Genomic DNA, 24,881 nt, shown 5'->3' with positions numbered 1-24,881 from the left:
CTAAGTCAGATCTCAGGTCACGGGAGGCCAATTCCAGCTTCACACATACCAGAAGGAAACGGCTCCCAGGATCTGGGTCGTCTCCTAAATAGGAAAAAGGCTCTGGGTCTGACCCCAGGACTCTCTGTTTTGGAACAGTCACTGCCGGCACGAGGACCATACATCATCCTGAAAGAAATATTTTTCCTAACAGAACAACCTGCTCTCAGCTGATGTGCAAGAGCCGCCAAAAGCAGTTGTTTGTGTCTGTCCGATTCCTGAAGGGATGAGAGGGACACGATGACACCGAAGAGGCGAGCCCTCCCAATCCTCCCCGGGAGGCTCTTCTTCCCCCTTTCCCTCCTGCGGTGGTGGCCAGCAGCCCAGCACACTGAAGGACTTCAGGTGATCGTGAAGGATGTCAGCTAAGAGACTGGAACATATGAGGGCTTCTCGCCCTGCACCATGTTCATGTCTGGCCTGCTTCCCCTTCTTTTTTCCTTTCCTTCTCTATAAGCTTGGGAAAGCTTGAATGGAATCTGAAAGTCTAAAAAGGACTTTAGGAAAAGGCACAGTGAACTGAGATTCAGGATGGATTTTCATCATATTTCCCACACCCGTAAACTGAATGGATGCTCGGATTCATTCACTCAACTGTACATTAAACAATTATTTATGGAATAGCTATTTCCAGCCAGGCACCGTGCTAGGCACTTGGGCGTACATCAGGCAACATAGGCAAGATTTCTGCCTTTGAAGAGCCTGTACTCTGATGGACTATGGGTGTCACCTATCTGCTGGGAGAGACCAATGACCCAGGGTATCAAAAGGTGTCAACTGTGGCCATGTTCTAATAAGAGATGGCCCTGTGATTTGAAATGATTGGTACCATTTGAGAAGAAAAGCACCCTTTGCCATTTTGGAATATAGAGATTCTCCCTTAAGGTTGCTCATTTTTACTTCTGTTTCCCTGAACAAGTTACTGGATATTTTTGTTGCGATTTCTTTTTTAAGAAGGATGAACGAAAATCATTTCAGATGGCCTCCTCACACATCCGTGCAAAGCCTGGCCTGTCCATGATCTGGCATAAAAGAAAGCACCAGACCATGAACTAGGTCTGAGCTACAAGGTCTCAAGGAGGTGTTAAGGAAGATGAAGCCTCCTGAAGAAAGAATTACCAGGCTGGCAGTATAAATCAAAATTCCTGGACCCACTGCAAAACTGGTCAAAGTGACTTTTATGTTGCCTTGTTCACTGGTCTCAGAAACATTCACAAAATCACCCTGGGAAATTAGCATACCCCTCCTCACACAGAACCCTAATCCTTACAAGGCTATGAGGGGGAATTTGTGTCCTAATTATGTTTTCTCCCTGCTCTTGTTAGAAACGATACTGAAACTATATTCTCCCATGCTTCTTCATCCACTGGGAAAGGAGGATGAAGCCATCTGAAGTGGTGGCTAGTCTAAAACAGAACCACCACCGTCCAGCCCAGACACGTTTTCCTATGTGGGACAAAGCCTGGGGCCTGGGCCCTGCTTCCTTTTGGAATGTATTAGGCTGCAGTTGGACCCTGGTAACTTGAGCCAGGCTGGTCCTAATTAGAAGTCACCGTGGATATTAACCCACTCCGTCCATCTTGTTTTGAGCTATAGTTCCTCTATGTGTTTTTGCTCAGTGGCCTGAAAGGCAGGCAGAGCACGCACCACGCCAATTCAGTGTCATCCTGGCTTAGAAACAAAATAACGGAATAGGTCACCTGCCTCAGAGACCTCCTTACTGCTCGATCTGGTACCTCTGAGAGGATCAGGAGGTCACTCCCAGCCTAGAACCCCATTTAGGGAGTAAAGATTTACTAGGGCTGATAAAAGGCCTTTCTTTGCATGTTTGTTGGTGCTTGGAACTACCCGTTTGGGCTCTCTCCCTCTTTAGCCCCTCAGGTCATTTGTCTTATCAGACCCTGCTTGACTGGGCTCATGGTTTTTTATACTTTTTGCAGAGATTTCTCATTCTGAGGGGGCACTAACCATTCTACAAGCACCGCAGCTGTCTGTGGAAAGGGATCCCCTTGCTTTGGAGACCAAAGAAAGGAGGGCTTCTACCCGTAAACACTCACCCTCCGATAGACTCTTCTCTGGCTTCCTGCTGACAGGGAAGAGGAGTTTACAGAATCTACTTGTGGAGCAGGGGTGATGGAGGAATAAAGAGAGCTGCCTGTGTCAATCACCGCGACAGCTATGCTGCACACGCTGGCAGTGCCTGTCACATCATGCTAGCCAGTCACGGTTGTTACCACTATGACACCTGAGTCTCTGTGATGGTGAGTAACATGCTCAGAGGTTCAAAGGAGGCAGACCCAAGACTAAACCCAGGGCTCTATTACGCCAAAGCTTGAGCTTGTTCCACTAAACCATGTGGGACGGAATTGTTAATTGCCCTTTACTCATGAACAATTTATTCTTCATGGGGTAACTGTATTTTTATGTGGGGTACAGAGAAAAGTAGATTATGTGGATTCAAGGGGAAGCTCAATTGCTTTGGAGATATTTAATGACCAAGAGTTGGGAAATTCTGTGCTAAATATTACACGACAAAAATCAGTAAGGGAAAAACCCAACAAGGAACAAATCAGAACAGCACCAGAGATAACCATCCACATGAGAATGGGGACTCCTGCAGACTGGGACAGTCTCTCAGGAATGCTAAGGGCACTTCCCTCCCTTTAGCAGGCTACTGAGTGGCCCTTTCTCCACCGTCCATAGCCTCTGCTCTTGATCTGTGTGATCCCATGAAACTTTTACCCTTAAGTTCATTTACTAATGTTAAATTGTTTTTCCTGCTACTATTAGGGTATGTTCCAAAGGCACCTTTTTGGCAGATGGAAATCCTGGTACATCTGGCCAAGGCAAAGGGGTTTATCTTAAAGTATATACCCTAGTTTTTATTACAAAAGTTCTTACCAGTGTATCATGTAGCTCTCTTGACAATGTACTTCTCATTTGTTGTACTATCTCACAGATGAAACTCGACTTGCTCCTTCATAATCAGTGGGGTCAGCCTACTAACTGGTGACCTCTTGGGTGTTGGGAAGTGGTGGGCATGTCCAAAGCACAGAGCTCTGGCTGTCTTTTCTCTTAAGTCTCAGGAGAGCTGTGCTCTAGCAATATTCTACCTTCCTTCTCTGGCTGCCCACCTTCACATTCCTGAGGGTAAAATCTCAGAAGGGTTAACTGTTGTGCAATGGGCCTTGAGCAGAATATTTTAACCTATTAGTTTATATACGTGCCTCATAACCCATGAGATTCTGTATAATTAAGTATATATAAGCTGTGAAATCAATCCAGCTGTGGGGCTGACCTCTGAAATCCTGAGGCAGGTAAAGAGAAGGATGGTTCAACAAGGTAAGCTAAGACCATCCCTTCTCTCCTACTTCTGCCTATTGCTTCCCAATTCTGCCTATAGGCTCTACTTCTGTCCTCCTGAAGGACTCTTTCATGTATCTATCTCCTGTTCACTGGTCTGAATGCACCCAGAAACCAGAGGCTCTGCTACGGACGGGAATTATTCCAGTCATCTTTGTGTTTCTGATGCCTGTGGGTATGTCAATAACATGTTTTGAATAAATGACCAGCATAAAAGGCCTAAACTAGAATATCACAATATAATTTAGGAAGTTAGTTGAATATATTATGTACGGTCTGTTTCCTCAACCTAATGCAGAAACTTTAAGGCCTCTGGCTCCCAAGCAGCTGGATGCTGTGCAAGGCCCCATGAACAAACAAGAGATAGAACCAGTGAAAGGGGTAAACGTGTAAAACAGCAACTCTTCCCTTAGCACCAGAGAAAAAGAGAAATTCCTACAAGGTCGCCAGCGTTTTAGAAGACCATGCGTTAAGGCTGTTTGAAGAGTCTACCTCAAAGAATCTGATGTCCAAAACTGATGGCTGTACTTCCCAGTAGAGAGTAGTCTAGTTAGAGGCAGCAGCTTGCTTACCAGAAGAGCAGACCTAAGAACAAGAGGCAGAGAGGAAAGGTGGAAGGCAGAGAAGGACCATGAGTTTGCAGGCGAGGCATTCCAAACTGGGTGTGCTTTTTCCAAGATGCCAGGTTGAAATTCCAGTCCTTCCTCCTCTCCAGAGCACAGTGCCAGAGCCCTTCAGTCAAGACTGTGTCCAAAGCTGGCTCCGAGGTGGCCTACACATGGCCAGCTGCTCAGCCAGGAAAGTGATTTTCAACTTCCGGGGGCTCTGTCTATCATCAGACTATCAGTAAGGACAAACCCACATCCCCACAAAAGCCTCTCTCAAATAGGTTCCTCCGTAAGGACACAAAACCTCATACACAGCATTCTCTTAGCTGAAGATACATTTTTGGAAAGTAATTAAAATCTCCTCCAGCAATGCCTGCAACTACCACTTGATACTCATATCTATAACAGTTACACTTTTCTTTTCATCTGTTTGAAGGTCACAGAGACCTGGCCTGGAAAACCTTCATGCCTGGGGACAGGGCCATAAAAGGCTGATGGAATAGGGGCACTGAGCACTGAGCCAGTGCTCAGAGAGGGTCAGATAGCCCCTACTAATGACCAGTGCTCTCTGGTCACCCATAAAATGCCCTTCCATGCACTGATTCCTAGAAGAAATCAGACGCCCTCTTCTCATATCTTCTGCAAAAGGGTCACAACGTAAGCAATGAGGCCTGTGGTGGGGGGGTAGGGGCAGGGGCTGTGGGTCAAAGCAACACAGAGGCAGACATGCCTAGGACCATGTATAACCCTAGTTCTGCCCAAGATACGGCTAACTGACTCCTGGTCAGTCCTGACTTTTGGGTTAGATGTTCAAAATTTAGTTCAAAATGTAAACCCTATCTAGGATTGTTTTTACTTTCGTTACTATAGTGAAGAGCCCCCAGGGTATCATGGAATTAGTAGGTGACTTCACATCCCATCCATGCAGGCTAAGAAAAAAAGCAATGCCAAATTTAGCCAAGCACTTGTAGAGTCTTTTTTTTTTTTTTTTTTTTTAAATATTTTATTTATTTATTTGACAGAGAGAGATCACAAGCAGGCAGAGAGGCAGGCAGAGAGAGAGAGAGGAGGAAGCAGGCTCCCTGCTGAGCAGAGAGCCCGATGCGGGACTCGATCCCAGGACCCTGAGATCATGACCTGAGCCGAAGGCAGCGGCTTAACCCACTGAGCCACCCAGGCGCCCCATTTGTAGAGTCTTAACAATACTTCAAAAAACCTGGCATTCAGTGCAGGTCAACTCCCCCCAGATCATTCTGCTGAAGACTATAGAGAGCCAAGCCCTTCTTACTGTTCCGTTCCCCTAAGCCTCTGCCAGTTAGAATACAACCCAGTGGAGCTTCTTGTGCTAATCCCAAAGGATGCACAGACCAGAGCAGGAGACCCTTAGTCAGAGAATAGAGAACAGTCCTAACTCACTTTCTCACTCTGATTACTCCAGAATTTTCTGGGATCCCTACCAATGGTAATAATACTTGATGTTCTTGTAATGCTTTTGAATAAACAAATTTCTATATATTTTAGCTTATTTGAGATTCACAACAATCTTATGGAGTAGAAAGAAAAAGGTTGCATTTTTTTCATTTTATAATTTCGTTAAGTTAGGGAAATGGAGGCTCAGAGAAGTTAATGACCAAAGATGACAAGGACAACAGGCTGCAGAGCTGGAACTCAAATTAGCATTTTCTGTTATTAAGAACTCTTTTTGTTCCACTTAGACCCAGGCCAATGCTCTGAGGCTATGATCTCCACAGAAGGATGAGTACATTCTGAGGGTACAGGGACAATTAATTCATTGGGGTAGAGAAGAGAAACACTAGATCTTCATTCTTAATTTTTTACCCTGCTTTCTAAAATGTCTTGTAAATGTCCAATAGCACATGCAGTATTAGTGGGGTACCCTCATGTAAATAAGTACACTGTTGGGACACAGGTGCTCATGATTTTCACAGGGGGAGGCAGTAAGGTTTAGAGGCACTCCTGTAAGGCTCCAAAATGGTTCTGTATCACTTTCATTATTCTCGCTCACCCTCTTTCCTGATCTCCTACTGGAAACAATAAATTTGACATTAATTGCATGTCAGTGTCACACCCTTTTTTCCTCAGTGATGATTTAGCAATGGCTGGAGACAGCTTTGGTCATCACACCCTTGGGAGGTGGTGTGTTCTGACATCTAATGGGAAGAGGCCAGATATATTGCCAAATATCCCACAATACATAGGCCAGCCCTCCACATAAAAAGAGTTATCCAGACCCAAATGTCAACACTGATGAGCCTTAACTCCACCCAGGGCCAGGCAGGTGTTTTCCTATGGGGACAATGAATGACAATTATAATAAACATGTCAGGCAGCTCAAACATCATGAGGCCTTTTTAAAAAGGACAATCAAACGAGCCAGCAGAGACAGAGGATAAGCTGAAAGATTTATAAGTTAGAAGCAGTTACACTGGGGCCCAGAGAACAAGAAACATCCCCCCTGAACAGAATCCCATCTCCTCTAGGCTGTTGGCAGGGTACGTTCCATTTGGAGGGATACATTCCAGTTCTGGGCTTACTCTTAATAATCAGCTTTAGGCTTGATTCTATTTGTGACGAGCAATGAGAGCTGACATGGGGAAAATGAAGAGGGAGTCCATTTTGTATTACTTATAGTTGATTCAGTGATTATTATTCTCTTCCTCAATTTCTTTTTTTTTTTTTTTTTTAAAGATTTTATTTATTTATTTGACAGAGAGAAATCACAAGTAGATGGAGAGGCAGGCAGAGAGAGAGAGAGAGGGAAGCAGGCTCCCTGCTGAGCAGAGAGCCCGATGCGGGCCTCGATCCCAGGACCCTGAGATCATGACCTGAGCCGAAGGCAGCGGCTTAACCCACTGAGCCACCCAGGCGCCCCTCAATTTCTTTTGATGACTTTCTCTCCTTACACATCAGTGATGAAACAACTTTCTCTTTAGTATCTTTTTTTATTTTTTAGATTGTATTTATTTATTTAAGAGAAAGAGAAAGTGCATGCACAGGTTGGGATGGGGGAGCAGGACAAGCAGACTCCATACTGAGCACAGAGCCCCATGAGGGGCCTGATCCCATAACCCTGAGATCACAGCAGCAGAAATCAAGAGTCAGACACTCAACTGAATGAGCCACGAGGTGCCCCCAACTAATATATGTCCAAAGACACATTCCTAGCCCTGGGATTACTGCCCAGGAAACTGGGGGCAGGGGGCATGTTTTTCAGAAATAATCAAATGCATACACTGATTTATACAGGGAATTCACCTTTTTTTTTTTTTTTTTTTAATCTTATTTGTGTAGCTAAACAGTGTTTTTGCCTCTTACCAAGTACTGACAGGAGAGGTTCGAGAGCAGAAGAAGGGCAGCTGTAGGGCACAGTGCATGAACAATGCTCTCATATCTTTCGTATGATTCTATCCTGACTTTGTACTGATTAGCTATGCAGCCTTGACCAAGTTTGCTTGACTTCTGTCTGCCTGTTTCCTCATCTGTAAAATGACACTTCCCTCACAAGCTCCTGTGCAGATTACATGACGGCTACACAGAAAGCTCCTGGACAGTGCCCAGGACACAGGAGGTGCTGTGTTATTACATCACGACTATGTGTTAGTATACAACAAACACTATGATGGTAAACTGGTTATTACATCACGACTATGAGTTAGTATACAACAAACACTATGATGGTAAACTGGCTGGTAGTAATCACAGGGAGGAAATGACAGGAGTTAGCATACTATGAGTTTTAATTTCTATTTTTATTTGAGGAAAAGACTTCGGAGACAAGGGGGCTCCCTTGACTATAAATATAGACGACCCTTTGGCACTGTATTTCCAGCAGCATGGAGGATGGTTCCAGAGCTGGATGGTTGCCAGCTCTCAGCAGTATGGCAAAGCCCTTAAGACTTCAGCTGTTAACTCCTGCAGGCCATCAATTCCCTGTTACCAGTTACCCCAGATATCCAGTGCCACCTACTTCTCTGAGGTTACAAAACCCTTCACTGAGATTTGGACAGCCCTGGAGCTGTCTTCCCTGCACTCTGTGTCCCCATGTTCCTAGGCTTCTCTACCAATATTAATTCCCAAGAAAGGTGAAACAGGTAAAAGACAAGCAAATAGCTGGTTTAGAGTAACTCACTTTAGACTAAACTCTAGGAGAGAATATGTACTTTTTTTTTTTTTTTAAATAAAGATTTACTTATTTGAGAGGGAACAAGAAGAAAGAGAGCAAGAAAGTGAGCATGAGCACAGCAGGGGGCAGGGGGAGAGGGAGAAAGCATCTCAAGCAGCCTCAGCGCTAAGCGCAGAGCCCAACATAGGGCTCGATCTCACAACCATGAGATCATGACATGACCTGAGCTGAAACCAATAGTTGGAAGCTTAACTAACTGAGCCGCCCAGGTGCCCTGAGAATATTTACTTCTAAAAGAAGAACCTACTAACTCAAATATGTCTCTTGTTGGTAAACTGTTTGGAGGGATTTTATAGCTGGTCCCTCTCTAATCTGATCTTTCTAGATCCTGATTTATTTCTAGAAAACAGGGAAACATGAATAAATAAGCTGTTATAATCCTATTACAGTCAATATCAGCTATTCTTTGGTTAAGGGGTTGAACTCAGTCTAAGAAACACACTGTGGGGGCGCCTGGGTGGCTCAGTGGGTTAAGCCGCTGCCTTCGGCTCTGGTCATGATCTCAGGGTCCTGGGATCGAGTCCCGCATCGGGCTCTCTGCTCAGCAGGGAGCCTGCTTCCCTCTCTCTCTCTCTGCCTGCCTCTCTGCCTACTTGTGATCTCTGCCTGTCAAATAAATAAATAAAATCTTTAAAAAAAAAAAAAAGAAACACACTGTGGTTTAGCTTTTTGGAGACAAACTCTTCTCCCTAAGGTTGCCTAATCCCACTTTTTAGTGTCAGGTCTGATCTCTGAGCAGCTACTTAATGTCAAGAGGATTGGGGCGCCTGGGTGGCTCAGTGGATTAAGCCGCTGCCTTCGGCTCAGGTCATGATCTCAGGGTCCTGGGATCGAGCCCCGCATCGGGCTCTTTGCTCAGTGGGAGCCTGCTTCTCTCTCTCTCTCTCTGCCTGACTCTCCGCCTACTTGTGATCTCTCTCTCTGTCAAATAAATAAATAAATAAAATCTTTAAAAAAAAAAAAAAAAAAAAAAAAAAAGAGGATTACCCTCCCTGGAATTTATTTTCATAGTATTCCTGGTTTTATTAACCTTGAAAGAACATGAGGACGGAAGGAAAACATATTTATTTAGGTCTCACCAGTGAAACAGCTCTGATTTTGTCCTATTTGTTGAGGAAACCAAAACTCATCGAGGTCCTGAGTTCCTCTGGTACCTGTAGGACCTTGCCTGGTAGTGGTGGTCTTTAGTAACTGAACTCTTTTTTCAGGGAGGTGTCTTTGGTAGAGGCCCAGGAACACTAGGACACAGGGTACAGGGAAGACAGCTCTTGAACCTTAAGAGAAGCAGGTGGCCCTGGGTATAAAGTTCTTCTGGTAACAGGGTGACTTACTATGAAATAATTACGAAAGACCTATAATGTCAGGCAAGGACCTAAACAAAATAAGGCTAAACTACGAAATAAGTGATAAAATGGCAATAACCCTGATATTTTACAAAAGTACAGAATAAGGAATTCAATCACTTAATAGGCACACTTGGAACAGTTTCATGTGATTAATGCATAATCACACAAGCTGGGTAAATAAGCAAGAAGAGGTAAAGGAAACCTAAGAGGCCAATAGAAATTCTGACTCAATTGTAAGAATTTTTCTAGTAATTCTCCTAGCATGGCCCCAAGAGACTCTGTTCTGTAGCCAGGCAGAGCTGGGGCCCTAGACTCCCTTTCTGTTGAAGTATGTTCCCCAAACTCCCCCTTTCATGTCAATAAGGGCCCTCTCTGAGGGCTGGGAGTCTTCTTCACATTTTGGGAGCCCTCTGGCTACACGTGTACATATAGATTTGGAGGAAAAGAACAACATCAAAGGCAAGGTTGAGTTTAGTTAGCCTGAGTTAGGGTTTGGGTGTTGGCAGTGACTCAAACTTTTGCCCATTGTCCTTCTTGAAGGGCCACAGAACTGCCTTAGAAATATTCAAAATGTTCATTAACTACACAAAGTTATGCGGCAGTTGATCCACAGGAAGTAAAAAAGGAAATGGTGCTCACGTGGCTAGTGAAACCTGGAAGTAATTGAAGGAGAGTCACATATGCTGGAGCCCCGCCTCTCTTCTCAGGTGTATGGAAGGTATTTCTGCCCAAAAGCCTACCCCCTCCAGAATGTACATGTTGAAGAGACAAGGAGCAATTGTGAAGAAAGAGGCATCAGCAGCCAACACACAGCTGAGAATTGTGGGCAGTGATGAGAGAAAGAGAAAGAAAGAGAGAGAGAGAGAGAGAGAGAGGAGTTAGAGAAGAACACAGCAAAGAACACAGCAACCCTATGGCTTAACCAAGATAGGGAGCGCCAATCTGATGTCCCTCCCCCTCATTTCATTATGACGAATCTACTTGTTGGCACTTGCTGGGTGCTTGGCTGGATCGGAGTTCCAAGGTAAAGACTGGTTTTGGAGTCTGGATAAGGTTCTGAAGCTTTGTGAAAGGGGATGGGATTCAGGGAGGCTTCTTCCTGACATCTATGCCTGGCTGTTACATTTAAGACAGCCCCACCTGGGCATTTTTCTTTTATTTGTACTTCAAGGGGGACACTTGTAGGACCTGGGTCCTACATGGCCTTATCTTGCCCTATTTTTCAGTATGAAAATAGAGAGTGGCCCATTTTCATTGCCTGTACTGCTTCCACGTCTACACCACAGGATTCTCCTAGGGAGTATCTCAATTACGGACATCTCCAGGGAACTTATTAAAGAGAAGCAGGGGGATGGATTTTAAGAAGTTTCAGAAAGAAACTGGGACCCAAAGGGACTCGTCCAGGGTCTTCACAATGGGTGGCACAGAATCACATTCATTGTCACTGCCTTCCTGTTAGATGCTTCAGTATCCTGTTCTAAACAATCTTGGCTTTCCTCCCCTTTTATTACTGGGGCATGGGACAGACAACAGAAGCAAAGGTCTAAAATTCTTCAATTATATATGTAGATCTAGCCTTATCGATTCTTAGTCAATTATTCACTGTCACTTATTGCATCCCCCACATCCCAGTTCTTTTCCTCTTAGCCTTTTGTAGGCACCAGGATACTGAGAGACTTATTTCAGAGACAGGGGTGCAAAAGACTATAGACTTGGGTGGGGAGTGGGAATGAGGGCTCAAATTCTCTGTTGCAGGAATGCTTTGAGGATTAAAATGGTACAAACAGTGTTCTGACAGAACTGGAAGCTATGGAAGGATACAGACCCTCCCTGACAGGGGAATCTGATAATCTAGATATCAAGAGAACCCAGCACTCGGTTTCTCTATTCTGTGGGTAAGCCTGAGAACCCAGAGTCCTAAGTGGGCTGCTTCTGAGTAGAGGAGGCTCCGCAGCCTTTTTAACAATAGATACCCAATTTCCTAGAGTCAGTGGGAGCAGAGTTGGTGCGGAGTGCTCCCCTACCTGGTGCCCTTTTTTGGCCCAATGTGGCACCAAAGCTGGGCTGTGCCACTGTGGCTGGCGTGCTAACACGACACAAGAAGCAACCACTGCTAAGGTCAGAGCAATGTGTGGGAGAAGGCAACAGGCTCATCTCTCCTGGCTTGAGGGTGAGTGGCTAAGCAGAACTGGATATCCTAGCTCAGTGTGCAGGTGACAGCAGAGACAGCATGAGAGGGACATCAGTTGGAGAGAACAGAAAACCTTCAGTGTCACCAGGAGTGAGGTCACTGTGCCTTAGGCAAAAGCCTCAAAGCAGAGGAGAGACACATAACTGCTCCCAGTTCCCCAAGTGGCCTGCCAGAGGCAGGAACAGGAAGGGCAAGCTTCTGGTTCCGTGTCCCCATGGCAGACATGGGCTCCACATGAATTTCTATCCCTCCACCTGCTCTAGCCCTCAAGTCCCTCATGCTGCCTGCCTGCCTATGGGGCACAGGTGGCACCTTTTCGGTCTCTTCTACCTGCAGCTGCTACAGAACAAAATGTCTTCCACCATGCCAACCCCCATGGACAGAGGCCCTTCTGTTAACGACCATCTGTATTTTAGGTGTAAACACCCCATTCCCCCATTTTTACTACATCCACACTCTCTCCTGACTCTACCTCAGAAGCGACAGTCCTTAGGCACAATGGCCTTCAGGCCCACTCTTGAGATCTGCCTAAGCTAACCCCTTTCCCACCCTCCAAACAGGAGAAAGGGAAGGAAAAGAAAAACTCAGAAACCCGAAGATTGTTTGGAATTTATTCTCTTAAATAAGAATGGTAACATTTGTTAAAAAAAATTAAAAGCACAACACCTTAGTTTCACAGTAATGGCAAAAACAAAGTTACACAATTAAATTAAAAAACTCACAAAGAAACACACCAAAAACTCACAGCACAGATTAAAAACAAGGGCAAACGTAAAGGCTACAGGGAAGGCCAGAAGCAGACAGGTGATGTGTTCCTTGGCACAGTGCATCCTCCCTCGCTATGGCCTCTTTGTACCACGGCCGTGGGAACCGGCTGGCTGCCACCCCCCACCTCTATCCTGACCTCCACCCTCAAGCTGAATGGCCCAGAAAAAAGGGAAGCCCTTAATCCACTGGGCGGGCATTCCAGGCCATGCTGAGGCCCATTTAGGAGGGACTAAGAACGATCCACTTCCCTACAGAGACACACCAAACACCAAGAGACAGAAGGAAGCTGCAGTAACTAAGCCAGGGGAACTGATAGAGAAGCCTGGAAGCAAAACGGGAGTGGCAGGGGGTCTGCCTCTCTGTGGTAGTCCATGAGCAACAGAACCCCTGCTTTCCTAGTCTGCTTGTAAGTCAACTTTCTGAGGTTGGGGCCGGGTACTGCTCCTTTTCTGAGATACCCATGCCCTGTCCCCAAAGTCTCCACCTCCACACATGTGCTGGCCTGCTCTGTTCCCTCCAAACCCTGACCTGACTCTAAGCCAGGCCAGTGGCATGATTCCCCATTGTAAAAGCTCCCTTGGTTTCCAGAACCCAGGAAAAAGAAGCTTCAGAAACAGCTTCATTAGTATGGTTATAATTATTTAGGCCATGATAGATAAATATCTACTTGTCTTATGAAATTATACCTATATAAACATACATGTGTATATGTATAAATATTTGCACATTACCATCAAACTATGACTCTTGGGGGAGGGCTGGGGAGTTACGCTGGACTGCACAATTCTCTTTGCTCTACTGAGAGGTTTTCCAGAAATGCCTATAAGGGAAGAGGGCTTGGGAAGCAGTGAGACTCTCTAACTTCGTCCTGACAGGCAGGAACCCCAGGATTGCATGACATTCCTTGTATCGCATGGCTATTCTGGTCCATTTAGCACCCAAACTATAGAACTTAAAAGTGATCATACAAGGGCTGTCTAGGGACAGGGAGCAGATGCTTGCCTCTTGTTAATTATTAGGCAGCTTTTCAAGTTAAGATCGTCCTTTCCATCCCACTCTCTAACCTGTACTACAAGAAAAGCTTTCTTCTCTTCCCTTATGATTCCCCATAATCTTTATGTTTCATTTTTTATTATTCTCTATATGAAATGTAAAGGGGATTCTGCAATTGAGGGTCTTATGTCCAAGGAGAAAATATATAATTTGGGATTTTTTTTTCTCTACCTGTTGTTTTCCCAACTTTACTTAAAGTCAGAGTAGGTACCAGGAGGCCAGGGTAGAAAATCTGTGCCAGGTCCATTAATTTATAGTAGTTAAGTAGAAGAATCTTGGAAAAAAAGCATTTACAGATTTGGGGAACAGAAAGGAGGGTTTCTATATTAAAAGCACAATATATACAACAGTACTGTAAACCATGTCCTCCTCCAAACACTAAATTAGCAGCAGTTACAGATTAGGTTATCAGAGAGAGACAACACTGCAAAGCAGGCTGGAATAGGTTCTTTCAACTTGTGAGTTGTCTGGGATTTTTTGGCAACAGCAGTAATTTTGGCATAAGGGGACAAGCACATAAGGGAAAAGAAGGCATTGCCACAAATACAGAGGTGGCCCAGAGATAATGCACAGTAGGCTTAAGTGCCAGCTTTGGCCATAGCTTTTCCAGCTCTGCCTTCTGGAGGATATGCATCTAGGAGGATGGCCTATTTATACACAGTGAAATCAAGTTCATTCATTCGCAGCTTCTTCTTGTCTATAGTACAGGAGAGGAGATGTACCATGGATCTGGGTTAATGACTTATCAAGGACATATTCTGAAACCCTGAAATACCTGAGTTTTTCTGAAGCTTTTCAAAAGGAAATCCCAAATCAATCAAAGGTTTAGTGTGGGATTTAGAGAAAGACATCCCTATCAAAAGAAAAAAAGAAACCTACTTCATGCCAACTATAAAATACCACCCATAATTCTGTTCCTTTTCTATAGAGGCTAGCAAGAATTAGATACCTCATAGGGGAAGTGCTGGGGCTTTGGAGCACGTTCAGACTCAGCACTGTCATTTCCAAAAGTCCCCAGAGGCAGATACGAACTGAACCCCATTAACCCTCAGCTGCCTTCAAGTGGGAGGACAGTGCGTGCCTCATTCATGTTAGGGTTCGAGCAGGGTTTCCTTTGGGATGCACAACTTGAACCCCTTGTGCTAGAACAGGCAAGTCACCTTCAGAATCATGAACCATAGGGGCTGAGACATCCTCAGGGACTTGATTCTTTCTTGGCTGAGTCTTTAATGACACTGTCAGACTCTTACCTTCTCTCCTTGCTTTACAGAATATTCTTCTCTATAGCAACTCTAAATCCATTACGCTTTCAAACTAGACAGTAAGAATGGCAAACTGAACCACATGGGAAAGTGAACAAACTTGGCATGCTCAGAAACAACCTGAACTTCATTGTGTTTAGATTTTTTTAAAAAGAATGTTCTGTACTTGATACCCAAAAGGAAAGTTTCATTTCTCTGAGTTGTTTTACTGAGTAGCCAAGTTCCTTGGGAAATCCATCTCTGCTGGAACAAGGCCCAGATTGATGAGAGGGTGTTCTCACCTGGTCAAATGCACATTCTAGACCCCACAGTTGAAGACTCTGTCTTCGCTACCAGTACTTCCCCCTGGTGCTCTGAGAGTGTCAACTGCAAAAGGCTGCCAGCATTTCATGGAAAAGACAGATTGTAAAGGGCTTTGAAGCTATACATTTCAAAGTCATTTGTGGCTTAAACATTGCTATAAAATGTTGGTCCAAATTGCAGGGCACTTAAAAAGCTTCCCGGAAAAAAAAAAAAAAAAAAAGCTTCCCCAGATTTTAAAAAGGGCACACATGGGAGCAGAAGCTGAATTCACCTAGCTCAGCTGGGGTTTGCTGGGTCTTACCCTCCAAATCACTGCCCTCCCTGGGCACATTCTCCCTTTCTCTAATTCTTAAGCACAGGGAGGGAAGCAACTCTGAAAACCTGTCATCTGAAAGTGGAGTGGATCATTCTCTTTTCCCATTATGGAAATTTCACTGCCAACTCCTGCTCCACAGGTTCTAGCATTAGAAATTGGGATGATCTTTAGTTTTTATATGGTAATTTTCAAGTTTGTAAATGGCTGCTTGAGCTCTATCTGTTGTGAAAGACACAGAAGGTGTGAGAAGCAGAAACATGGCCCACTGACTTCCTCTCTCACCTACACGAAGACCCTGGATTGTATACAGTCTGTGGCTTCACTGGGGGGTACTGGGACCAGTTCCAGCAGTTTGTGGAACTGGGGACATATCTCATGGGCTGGCTTGACATGGAGCAGAGAGAGAGGCAATTTTAAGGGAAAAACTACAATTCTTCACAATAAGCCTAATGTCCATGAGCCCATGAGCTGAAAACCAGAATAAACGTTTTCAGAGGTAGGGATAGTGTCATTCACTTCCTGACACAAGGAAATGATTAGGGGAAATTGAACAAATTAGGGTTTGGTCCTCATTACAAGTTCAAATGCCCCAAAGTGATTAGGACAGGGCATGGCCTATAGTGGTTACACATCAAATAGAAGTATAGTGTCAGCTTATGTAGATACCCAAATAGGGGACAGGATGCAAGAATTTCAAGTTTAGGTGAACATAAATCTAGATCATGTGGCCTTATTACAATTCCATGCTGTCCAAGGAGTCCAAAATAAGAAGGCCCTGAGACTCTGGCAAGCAGTCTGTTCTGAATTCCTGTCTATCTGGGCAGGGCCTGGACCAACCACCTCAGTGTTAAGACACACTTAAGAGGTGTGGGCAGCCTCCCAAGCTCTGGCAACAATACTCTGAGGTTGTGAACAGACATTCCTGAAGTTCAGGTGATCCCGCTTACCAGATGGCGCCCCTACTGGCTCACGGCCTGCAAGTGAAACTCCCCTCTGATTTGTACCAGCACCTCCGACAGGCCATAGAGAAAGGGGACTCCGAATGCAAGCAGCTGGCACATGAAAAAGGAGTCCAAAGGGTTTTGGGCCACTTGATGCCCAATCGAAGAAATGTTGCTTTGGAGGTGCTGGCTCATCCCCTTGGCCTTGTCACAGAGGCCGAGAGAGTGACGCACCACCCAGCCAAACAAGGAAGTGAGGCTACCTGGAGTTCTCTCAGCAGGGCTGGCGATGGTGCTGGCCTGTCCACTTGTGTCCACAGTGGGGCCATCCTGTAGGGCTTCTCTGGCTTCCTAGGAAAGTCCACGAGAAGAAGAAGAGTGACTGACCGAAGCACTCAAATCTCAGAAGACAATGGCCCCTGCCTGGCTAGTTCGCTGCTCTCACCAGTCAATCCAGACCGTATTTCTCACAGTCTTTCTTTAAAAACCCAGGACATAATTCATGGAGAAATCACCAGGAGTCAAAATCTAGGTCCATCTTGGAATAAGTTTCCCTTCCCCACAGGTCCCTCTGCAGTCAACAAAAGCCCCTCCAGGACGGGTTAGTCAGCCTGCATGCTGACAAGGGAACATCTTGTTATGAAGGGAATAGCCGGTTCACTTGGACAATGACAAGTGGAGGAGCTACTCTCGGTCAAAAAAAAAAAAAAAGAGAGAAAAAAGTAAGAAGGATAAAGGAACTTAGATAAGTAATTCACAGAATAAAGAAAGTGAAAGGAATTGACCAGCAGAGCAGATTATTTACAGCCAAGTTCCTTTGCAGGGTGTCCTTCTCTCAGAAGGAGGCTTTTTACAATGACTGAAGTCTTCTTTTCTTTTTTTTTTTCAAAGATTTTATGTATTTGACAGAGAGAGATCACAAGTAGTCAGAGAGAGAGAGGAGGAAGCAGGCTCCCTGCTGAGCAGAGAGCCCGATGTGGGACTCGATCCCAGGACCCTGAGATCATGACCTGAGCTGAAGGCAGCGGCTTAACCCACTGAGCCACCCAGGCGCCCTGAAGTCTTCTTTATAGAGTGTAAAAAGGAGGGCCTAACACAATCTCTCAAATAAATCCAACTCAGGTGGTGGATGGAACATCACCTTAGTGAAATGCAGTATCAAGATTATACTTGAAAAGTGGGTTTCCTCCCCAATTGGACTGTGACCGTCTCTCAGGCCCTTCCCATTCACAAGAAGGGCAAGTTAGTGGCTGTTTCGCAGGCCCAGCTAACCACACCCTCACCTGTCACCATGCTAAAATGCACCTGCTGCTTTTCCCCCACCTACTGATGGATCACCATTACCTTTCCAGAGAGAGGAGCCACTGCCGGTCTCTTCCTCTGTGCGGAGCCGGAGAGTCGATAACAGTAGTGTGGTTTGCAGTAGAATTTACCTGTAGGCAGCAAGACGCAGGGGGAAAAGGAAGTGAGCGAGACTCTTAATTCTGAACTTGATTCCTTTGTCTCAGCACACTCCTGTCTATCTCCTCTAGCCACAGGTTACTGTCACCACTGCCTAGGCTTCTTGTCCAGGGAGGCCAAACCCTCCCCATAAACTTTGATTTCAGCCCTCCTCTCCCCTTTGCCTGAAGGGGGAGGGGATTTCTTTTGGATATGTGAAGGCCATTGAGCTATCACCCAATCAGCGTCCAGAGGAAAGATGTGAAGCTTGCATGGCAGGGCCAGTGAACAAAGTGGCAGTGTGTGCAGAACAAAGATGTGGTCACATGGAAAGCTGGGAGTAGCATTTCTGGGGAAACCAAGAATGAACATAAGCGCAGGGTGGAGGCGTGAAGGCTGCAGGGGGTGGGGCAGCATGGAGCACTGGCTCTGACAGGACCCCCTCTGCTGCAACCATCCACAAGCCAGCCTTATGACCCCATAGTGGGTCACAACCAGCATTAAAAAACAATACCAAACCAAACCAAACAATCCTGCGATGGACTACGAATAGAATGAAGCAGTAACAGGCAGTCAAGTGCACAGCAGCCTAATCAGAGTTAAGTATCAGTCCCGACAGCTTTTAGTTGTGTCTATATGTGTTTACTGAGCCCTAATGAAACATGCATTTTCTTTTGCAGGTGTGGTCTAAAGTTTGAAAAACAATGATCTTGGCTTTTCCCATGACACCGGTAGTGGGAGTCAGTCACAAAGGGTCATTTTTTTCCTGGCTCTTTCCTTACTCCCACTTTAAAGAGCCAAGGCTTATGAAAATTAAAGGATAGACCCTACTATAGAAACTGTTGAAACAGAAGTAATCCCATTTATCCTTTTCATTTGCAGAGGTTACTCCTTTGACAAATGAACTTTCTTGTTCTCAAAGTTAAAATAAGAGAAACTAACCAGAAAATCAGGAAAAAAGATTGATGGAAACTAAGGGCTGGCTTTTTGAAAAGATAAGCAAAATTCACAAGACTTTACTATACTAATTCAGAAAACAGAAGACTCAAAAAAGTAAAATCAGCAATGAAAGAGGAGGCATTACAACTGATACCACAGAAATACAAAGGATTGTGAGAAGCTACTATGTATAATTATACACCAAAAGCTGGATAACCTATAAGAAATGAACAGAGTTCTAAAAACATATAACATACCAAGACAAAATCATGAAGACAGAGAAGATCTGAATAGACCAATACTGAGTGAGGAGAGTGAATCAGTAATCAAAATCCTTCCCAAACAGAAAAGTTCAGGACCAGATGGCTTCACTGGTGAATTCCACCGAATATTTAAAGAACAATTAACAGCAATCTTTCTCAAACTCTTCCAAAATATCAAACAGGAAGGAATACTCCCAAACTTATTTTACAATGAAAGCATTACCCTGATACCACAATAGATAAGGACACAACAAGAAAATCACAGACAAATATCCCTGATGAACACAGATGCAAAAATTCTCAACAAAATACTAGCAAACCCAGTTCGGCAGCACAGTAAAACAATCACTCACCACAACAAAGTGGGATTTATCCCTGGAATACAAGGACGTTTGAATACACACAGATCAGTAAACGTGATATACCACATGAACAGAATGAAAGATAAAAACCATGTGATCTCAACAGATGCAGAAAAAGCATTTGACAAAGTGTAACACCTTTTCATGATAAAAACACTCAACAGACTGGGTTATAGAAGTAACACACACCTCAGTACAATAAAGACCATATACAACAAACCCATAGCCAACATCATTCTCAAAGCTGAAGGGCTGAAAACCTTTCCTCTCAGATTTGGAACACAAGGATGCCCATTCTCACCACTCCTATTCAACAAAGTGCTAAAAGTCCTAGCCGGAGTAATCATGTAAGAGAAAGAAATAAAAGGCATCCAAGTAAGAAAGGAAAGAATAAAACTGTCTTTGTTTGAGGATGATATGATCTTGTATGTAGAAAATCCTAGCCTAGACCCCAGCAAAATACCACCAGAACTAATCAATAACTCAGTAAAATTGCAGGATAAAAAATCAACACAAAGAAAGCAATTGTTTCTACACATTAACAACCAAATATCTGAAAAAGTAAAGAGAACAATCTCTTTCACACTAGCATCAAAAAAATAAAATACTTAGGAATAAATGTAATCAAGGAAGTAAAAGATCAACACACTGAAAACTACAAGACCTTGATAAGAGAGACTGAAGAGGACACAAACAAATGGAAAAATATCCATGTTTGTGGACTGGATGAATTAATATTAAAATGTCCATAATACCCCAAACCATCTAGAGATTCAATGCAATTTCCATCAAAATTCCAAGGCCATTTTTCACAGAGGTAGAAAAAAATCTTAAAATTTATATGGAGCTACAAAAGACCCTCAACAGCTAAGGCAATATTGAGAACAAAGCCAGAAGCATCATAATTCTTGATTTCAAACTCTATCACAAAGCTATAGTAATCAACATGTTTTTATTGGCATAAAAACAGACACACAGACCAATGGAACATGCAGAAATAAACCCCAGTTTGAGAAAAGAGCCAAGCATACTTGATGGGACAAGGATGGTCTCTTCTATAAATGGTGTTGGGAAAACTGGACAACCACATGCAGAAGAATGTAAGTGTATCTCTATATTATACCGCTTACAAAAACGAACTTGAAATGGATTAAAGATTTAAGTGTAAGGCCTGAAACCACAAAACCACAAGAAAACGGGAAAAGAAACTTGACACTGGTTTCAGGAATGATTTCTTAGATATGACAGCAAAAGCACAAGCAATAGAAGTAAAATCTCTACAAGTGGGACTACATCAAAATAAAAAGCTTCTGCACAGTTAAGGAAACAATCAACAAAATGAAAAGGCAGTATTTCTCCTTACAGAATGAGAGAAAATTCAAATCATATATCCAACAAGTGGTTAATATCCAAATATATAAAGAACTCCTACGACTCAACAACAAAAAAACTAACAACCTGATTTTAAAAAATGGGCAGAATTGAAGAGATAGCTTTCCAAAAAAGGCTTGCAAATGTCCAACAGGTAGATTAAAAGGTGCTCAACATCACTAGTCATTAGGGAAATGCAAATCAAAACCACAGGATATCCCCTCAAACCAGTCATAATGGCCATCATTAAAAAGAGAAGAGTTAAGTGTTAGTGAAGGTGTGGAGAAAAGGGAATCTTCATGAACTTCTGGTGGGAATGTAAACTGGTGCGGCCCTTACAGACGGCAGTATGGAAGTTCCTCAATAAATGAAAAAAGGGGAAGGACATAAAAGTCAAAAGAAATCTACTTCTGGGTAGATAAAGAAACTGAAAATCAGAATCTTATTGAGCTATCTGCACTCTGATGTTCATTACAGCATTACAACGGCCAAAATATAGAAATAAACTTAAGTGTCTGTCAATGAGTGAATGGATAACAAAGATGTGGTACATGGACACAAAAGAATATTATCCAGCTATGAGAAAGAAGGAAATCCTGTCATTTTTAATAACTTGGATAGACCCTGAAGGCACTATGCTGAGTGAAGTCAGACAGTGAAAGACAAACACTGTGTGACCTCACTTAAATGAAGAATCTAAAGAAGACAAACTCCAAGAAACAGAGAGCAGAACGGAGGATGCCAGGGGTTAAGGGGTGGGGAATATGATGAGATATTGGTCAAAGAGTAGAAACTTCCAGTTATAAGATTAATAAGCTCAGGGATCCAATGCACAGCATAGTGGTTATAGTTAATCATACAGTATTATATACTTGAATGTTGCTAAGGAAATGGACCTTAAAAGTTCTCACCATAGGGGCACATGAGTGGCTCAGTCACTTGGGCATCTAACTCTTGGTTTTGGCTTGGGTTGTGATCTCAGGGTTAGATTGAGCCCTGTGCTAGGCTCTATGCTCAGAGGAGCATGGTGGTGGGGGGGTGGTTAGAGGGAGTGGAGTGTCTGCTTGAGATTCTCTCTCTCCCTCCCCCACTGACCTGTGGGTACGTGTGTGTACATGCATGCTTGTTTGCTTGCTCTTTCTCAATAAATAAATAAACAAACAAAACAAACAAATCTTTTAAAAAAGAGAAGATTGTCACCACAAAAAAGAATTAGGAACTATGTGATACAATGCAGATGGTACCTAATACTATGATGGTAATAATTTTACAGTTTATAAAAGTATAAATCAACACACTGTATACCTCAGACTTAAATACTGTTATGTGTCAACTATAGCTCAATAAATCTAGGGAAAAAAGGGGGAGGACATAAAAGTCAAAAGAAATAAAGGTGAGATGGCCTTTCTTTTCCAGAGCTGGTGCTCTGATTACTGTATCATTCCTCTTTTCCTTCAAAGTAACTGACTTCTGTCTTCTTTTACCTGTACCCTGCCTCCCAACACTGATTAAATATTTTAGAAAAATGTAGTTTATGGATTTCATAATTTCAAATAATATTCATTATATAGCATGCTTTCTGAAATAGAATTTCCTATCAGCTCTTGGCACACAACCAGAACTCAGAGACACTACATCTATTGTCAGGAACACTGATGGCCAAAGGACCATCAGTCTCACTACTGATTTCTCTACAAGGGTTGTTGAATTATGAGTTATTTTTTTCAGCTTAGACAAAAATCTCTTATAATCTGTAATAAACCATTTCACTTTTGTGAATTTTAAGAAAGATTTTAATTTTTATAAGTTTTTATTAGAATTTTTAAGAGAGAGAGCTTAAGTAAGGAGAGTGGCAGAGGGAGAAGGAAAAGCAGGCTCTCCAGTGAGTAGGGAGCCTGATGCTGGGCATGATCCCAGGACACTGGGATCATGACCTAAGCCTAAAGCAGATGCTTAACTGACTGAGCCACCCAGGCACCTCTCCCTTTTGTGAATTTTGGGGAAGATAAAATTTAGTAAGGGCAAGACAGAATTTATTAGTGCTTGGATCACAGACTACTTTTTTGTCTGTTTTGTCTTTCTTTTTAAAATTTTACTTATTTGAGAGAGAGACAGAGCATGAGAGAGAGAACATGAGTAGGGCAAGGGGCAGAGGGAGAAGCAAACTCCCTGCCAAGCAGGGAGCCCGATGAGGGATTTAATCCCAGGACTCCAGGGTCATGATTTTAGCTGAAGGCAGATGCTCAACTAACTGACTGAGCCACCCAGGCGCCTGTACCTTATTCTTTTTAAAGAATGCTCCTGGGGTGCCTGGGTGGCATAGTCTTGTTTTATTACAGTATCAGATAACTACAGTTATAGTTACTTTCATTCCTTTCTTCTATTTTTTTTTCCTGCATTAGTTTGCTTTCTTCTACTAAAGTAGAATCCTAGGTTTTATTTTATTATATTTTTTTAAGATTTTATTTATTATTTGACAGAGAGAGACACACAAGAGAGGGAACACAAGCTGGTGGAGTGCGAGAGGGAGAAGCAGGCTTTCTGCTGAGCAGGGAGCCCAATGCAGGGCTCAATCCCAGGACCCTGGGATCATGACCCAAAGATCATGAGCCGAAGGCAGACGCCCAATGACTGAACCACCCAGGTGCCCCAGAATCCTAGGTTTTAAAATACAACTCAATAGGCTGAACTCCAGGGAGTCCTCACTGAATTCTGCTAGAGTATCCTAAATTAATAAAGAAAAGACGTTTAGGTTTCAAAGCAAGTCCCAAACCTAACCAAAAGCTAATTTTCAGGAAAAGTCCAGAAAATTGTTTTCTCTAAAAAGGTAGTATCATGTGATGGAAGGAACATGAGCACTGAAGTCAGATCTCAGTTTAAATACTGTCTCAACCACTCAATAGCCATGTGAACTATTTAGCACTTTGAAACATGTCTCTTCACGTAGAATATGAAGATAATACTCATAGAATGAGATAAGTAAATGAGAAATCATATTATGTGCAGGTACTCAATATCTCCTCAAACCCTTTCTGAAGCTCAATTTGATGGTACTTTTTGCTTCTTTGATTAATAACAAAAAGAGCTAATTTTATCTAATATTTACCGTGTGCCAGATAATATCATAACTATTGTAACATCTGCCAACACATTTAGTCCTCAGAACACAATAAGGTAGATATTGTTACTCTCCACCTTTTTCCAGGTGAGGCACAGAAGGGTTAAGCAACCTGCCCCAAGTGCCCCCACTCTGAACTTCACAGAAGATTTGAACCTGGGAAGCCTGGCTCCAAAATCTGTACATTTAGTCACTACTCTATGATGTCCGTCTCTATCAGTGAATACGGCCACACTAATGTTATAAACTAACCGCAAATTATGGTTGATTCTGCCAAGCCATTGATTTTAGATGGTCTAAATAAATTAAATCTTGGTAATTAAATATGGGAGTGACTGGAAAAAGAAATTAGAGGAAACAAATGGCTAAAGGGCAAGATTAAGGCATAATGGGCCATGACTCATTCATTCAACAGCTCACTGAATGCCATCATAGGACTGGTACTAATCTAAACACCGAGAATGTTCAGTCAAGAAGACAGACTAGTCTCTGCTCAGAAGAGCTGAAAATGTGTAAATAAGCACCAGGTAGTGATGAGTACCACAGATTGGGAGGTCTGCAAATGCCTCTCTGGGGAGGGACTATGTAAGCGAAGCTGTGAAGGACAAGAAGCCCATCCTGTGAAGATTAGGAGGAAGTGCATTCCAGGAGAAGAGACAGCTAGAGCAAAGTTCCAAGGTAGCAGCAGCCTAATCAGGTTTATGAAATGGAAAGAAACCAATGTGGCAGGAGTAGAGCGAGCTAGGGGATAGCTGGTAGCAGAGAGGAAATGTAGGCTGGGGTAGACAAGCAAAGCTCTCAGCCTAAACGGATTCTATTTGGACTACAGCAGATGGTAAGGGTATAAAGCAGGAGGCTGGAAAGATCTGATTTATATCTTTTAAGATCCCTCAGTTGCTTTGTGGAAGCAGGCCATAGCAGGCAATGGTGGAGGCAGGGAGACCGGTAGTCCCGGAGGAAGATGCAAAGGGTGATCAGGGCAGTTGGTACTCGA

General features: G+C 43.5%; 1 protein-coding gene across 9 annotated transcripts in view; it reads right to left on the bottom strand.

Annotated features, from left to right (window-relative positions):
* The window catches only part of MICAL3 (microtubule associated monooxygenase, calponin and LIM domain containing 3), a 197,410-nt gene that overhangs the window by 52,820 nt on the left and 119,709 nt on the right, over nucleotides 1–24,881 (bottom strand). For all 9 annotated transcript variants that reach the window (XM_059184303.1, XM_059184304.1, XM_059184305.1 and 6 more), the window contains 2 exons: nucleotides 17,739–17,827; nucleotides 16,658–16,745 (listed from right to left, as the gene is read on the bottom strand). In XM_059184303.1, coding sequence (XP_059040286.1) covers nucleotides 16,658–16,745; nucleotides 17,739–17,827 — 177 coding nt within the window. The remainder of the gene's footprint in view (nucleotides 1–16,657; nucleotides 16,746–17,738; nucleotides 17,828–24,881) is intronic.

Source organism: Mustela lutreola, chromosome 8 (assembly GCF_030435805.1).
Source record: "Mustela lutreola isolate mMusLut2 chromosome 8, mMusLut2.pri, whole genome shotgun sequence".
Lineage (NCBI taxonomy): Eukaryota > Metazoa > Chordata > Mammalia > Carnivora > Mustelidae > Mustela > Mustela lutreola.
Note: the sequence above shows the minus strand (reverse complement) of the source record. Positions and strands in the feature narration are given on the sequence as shown.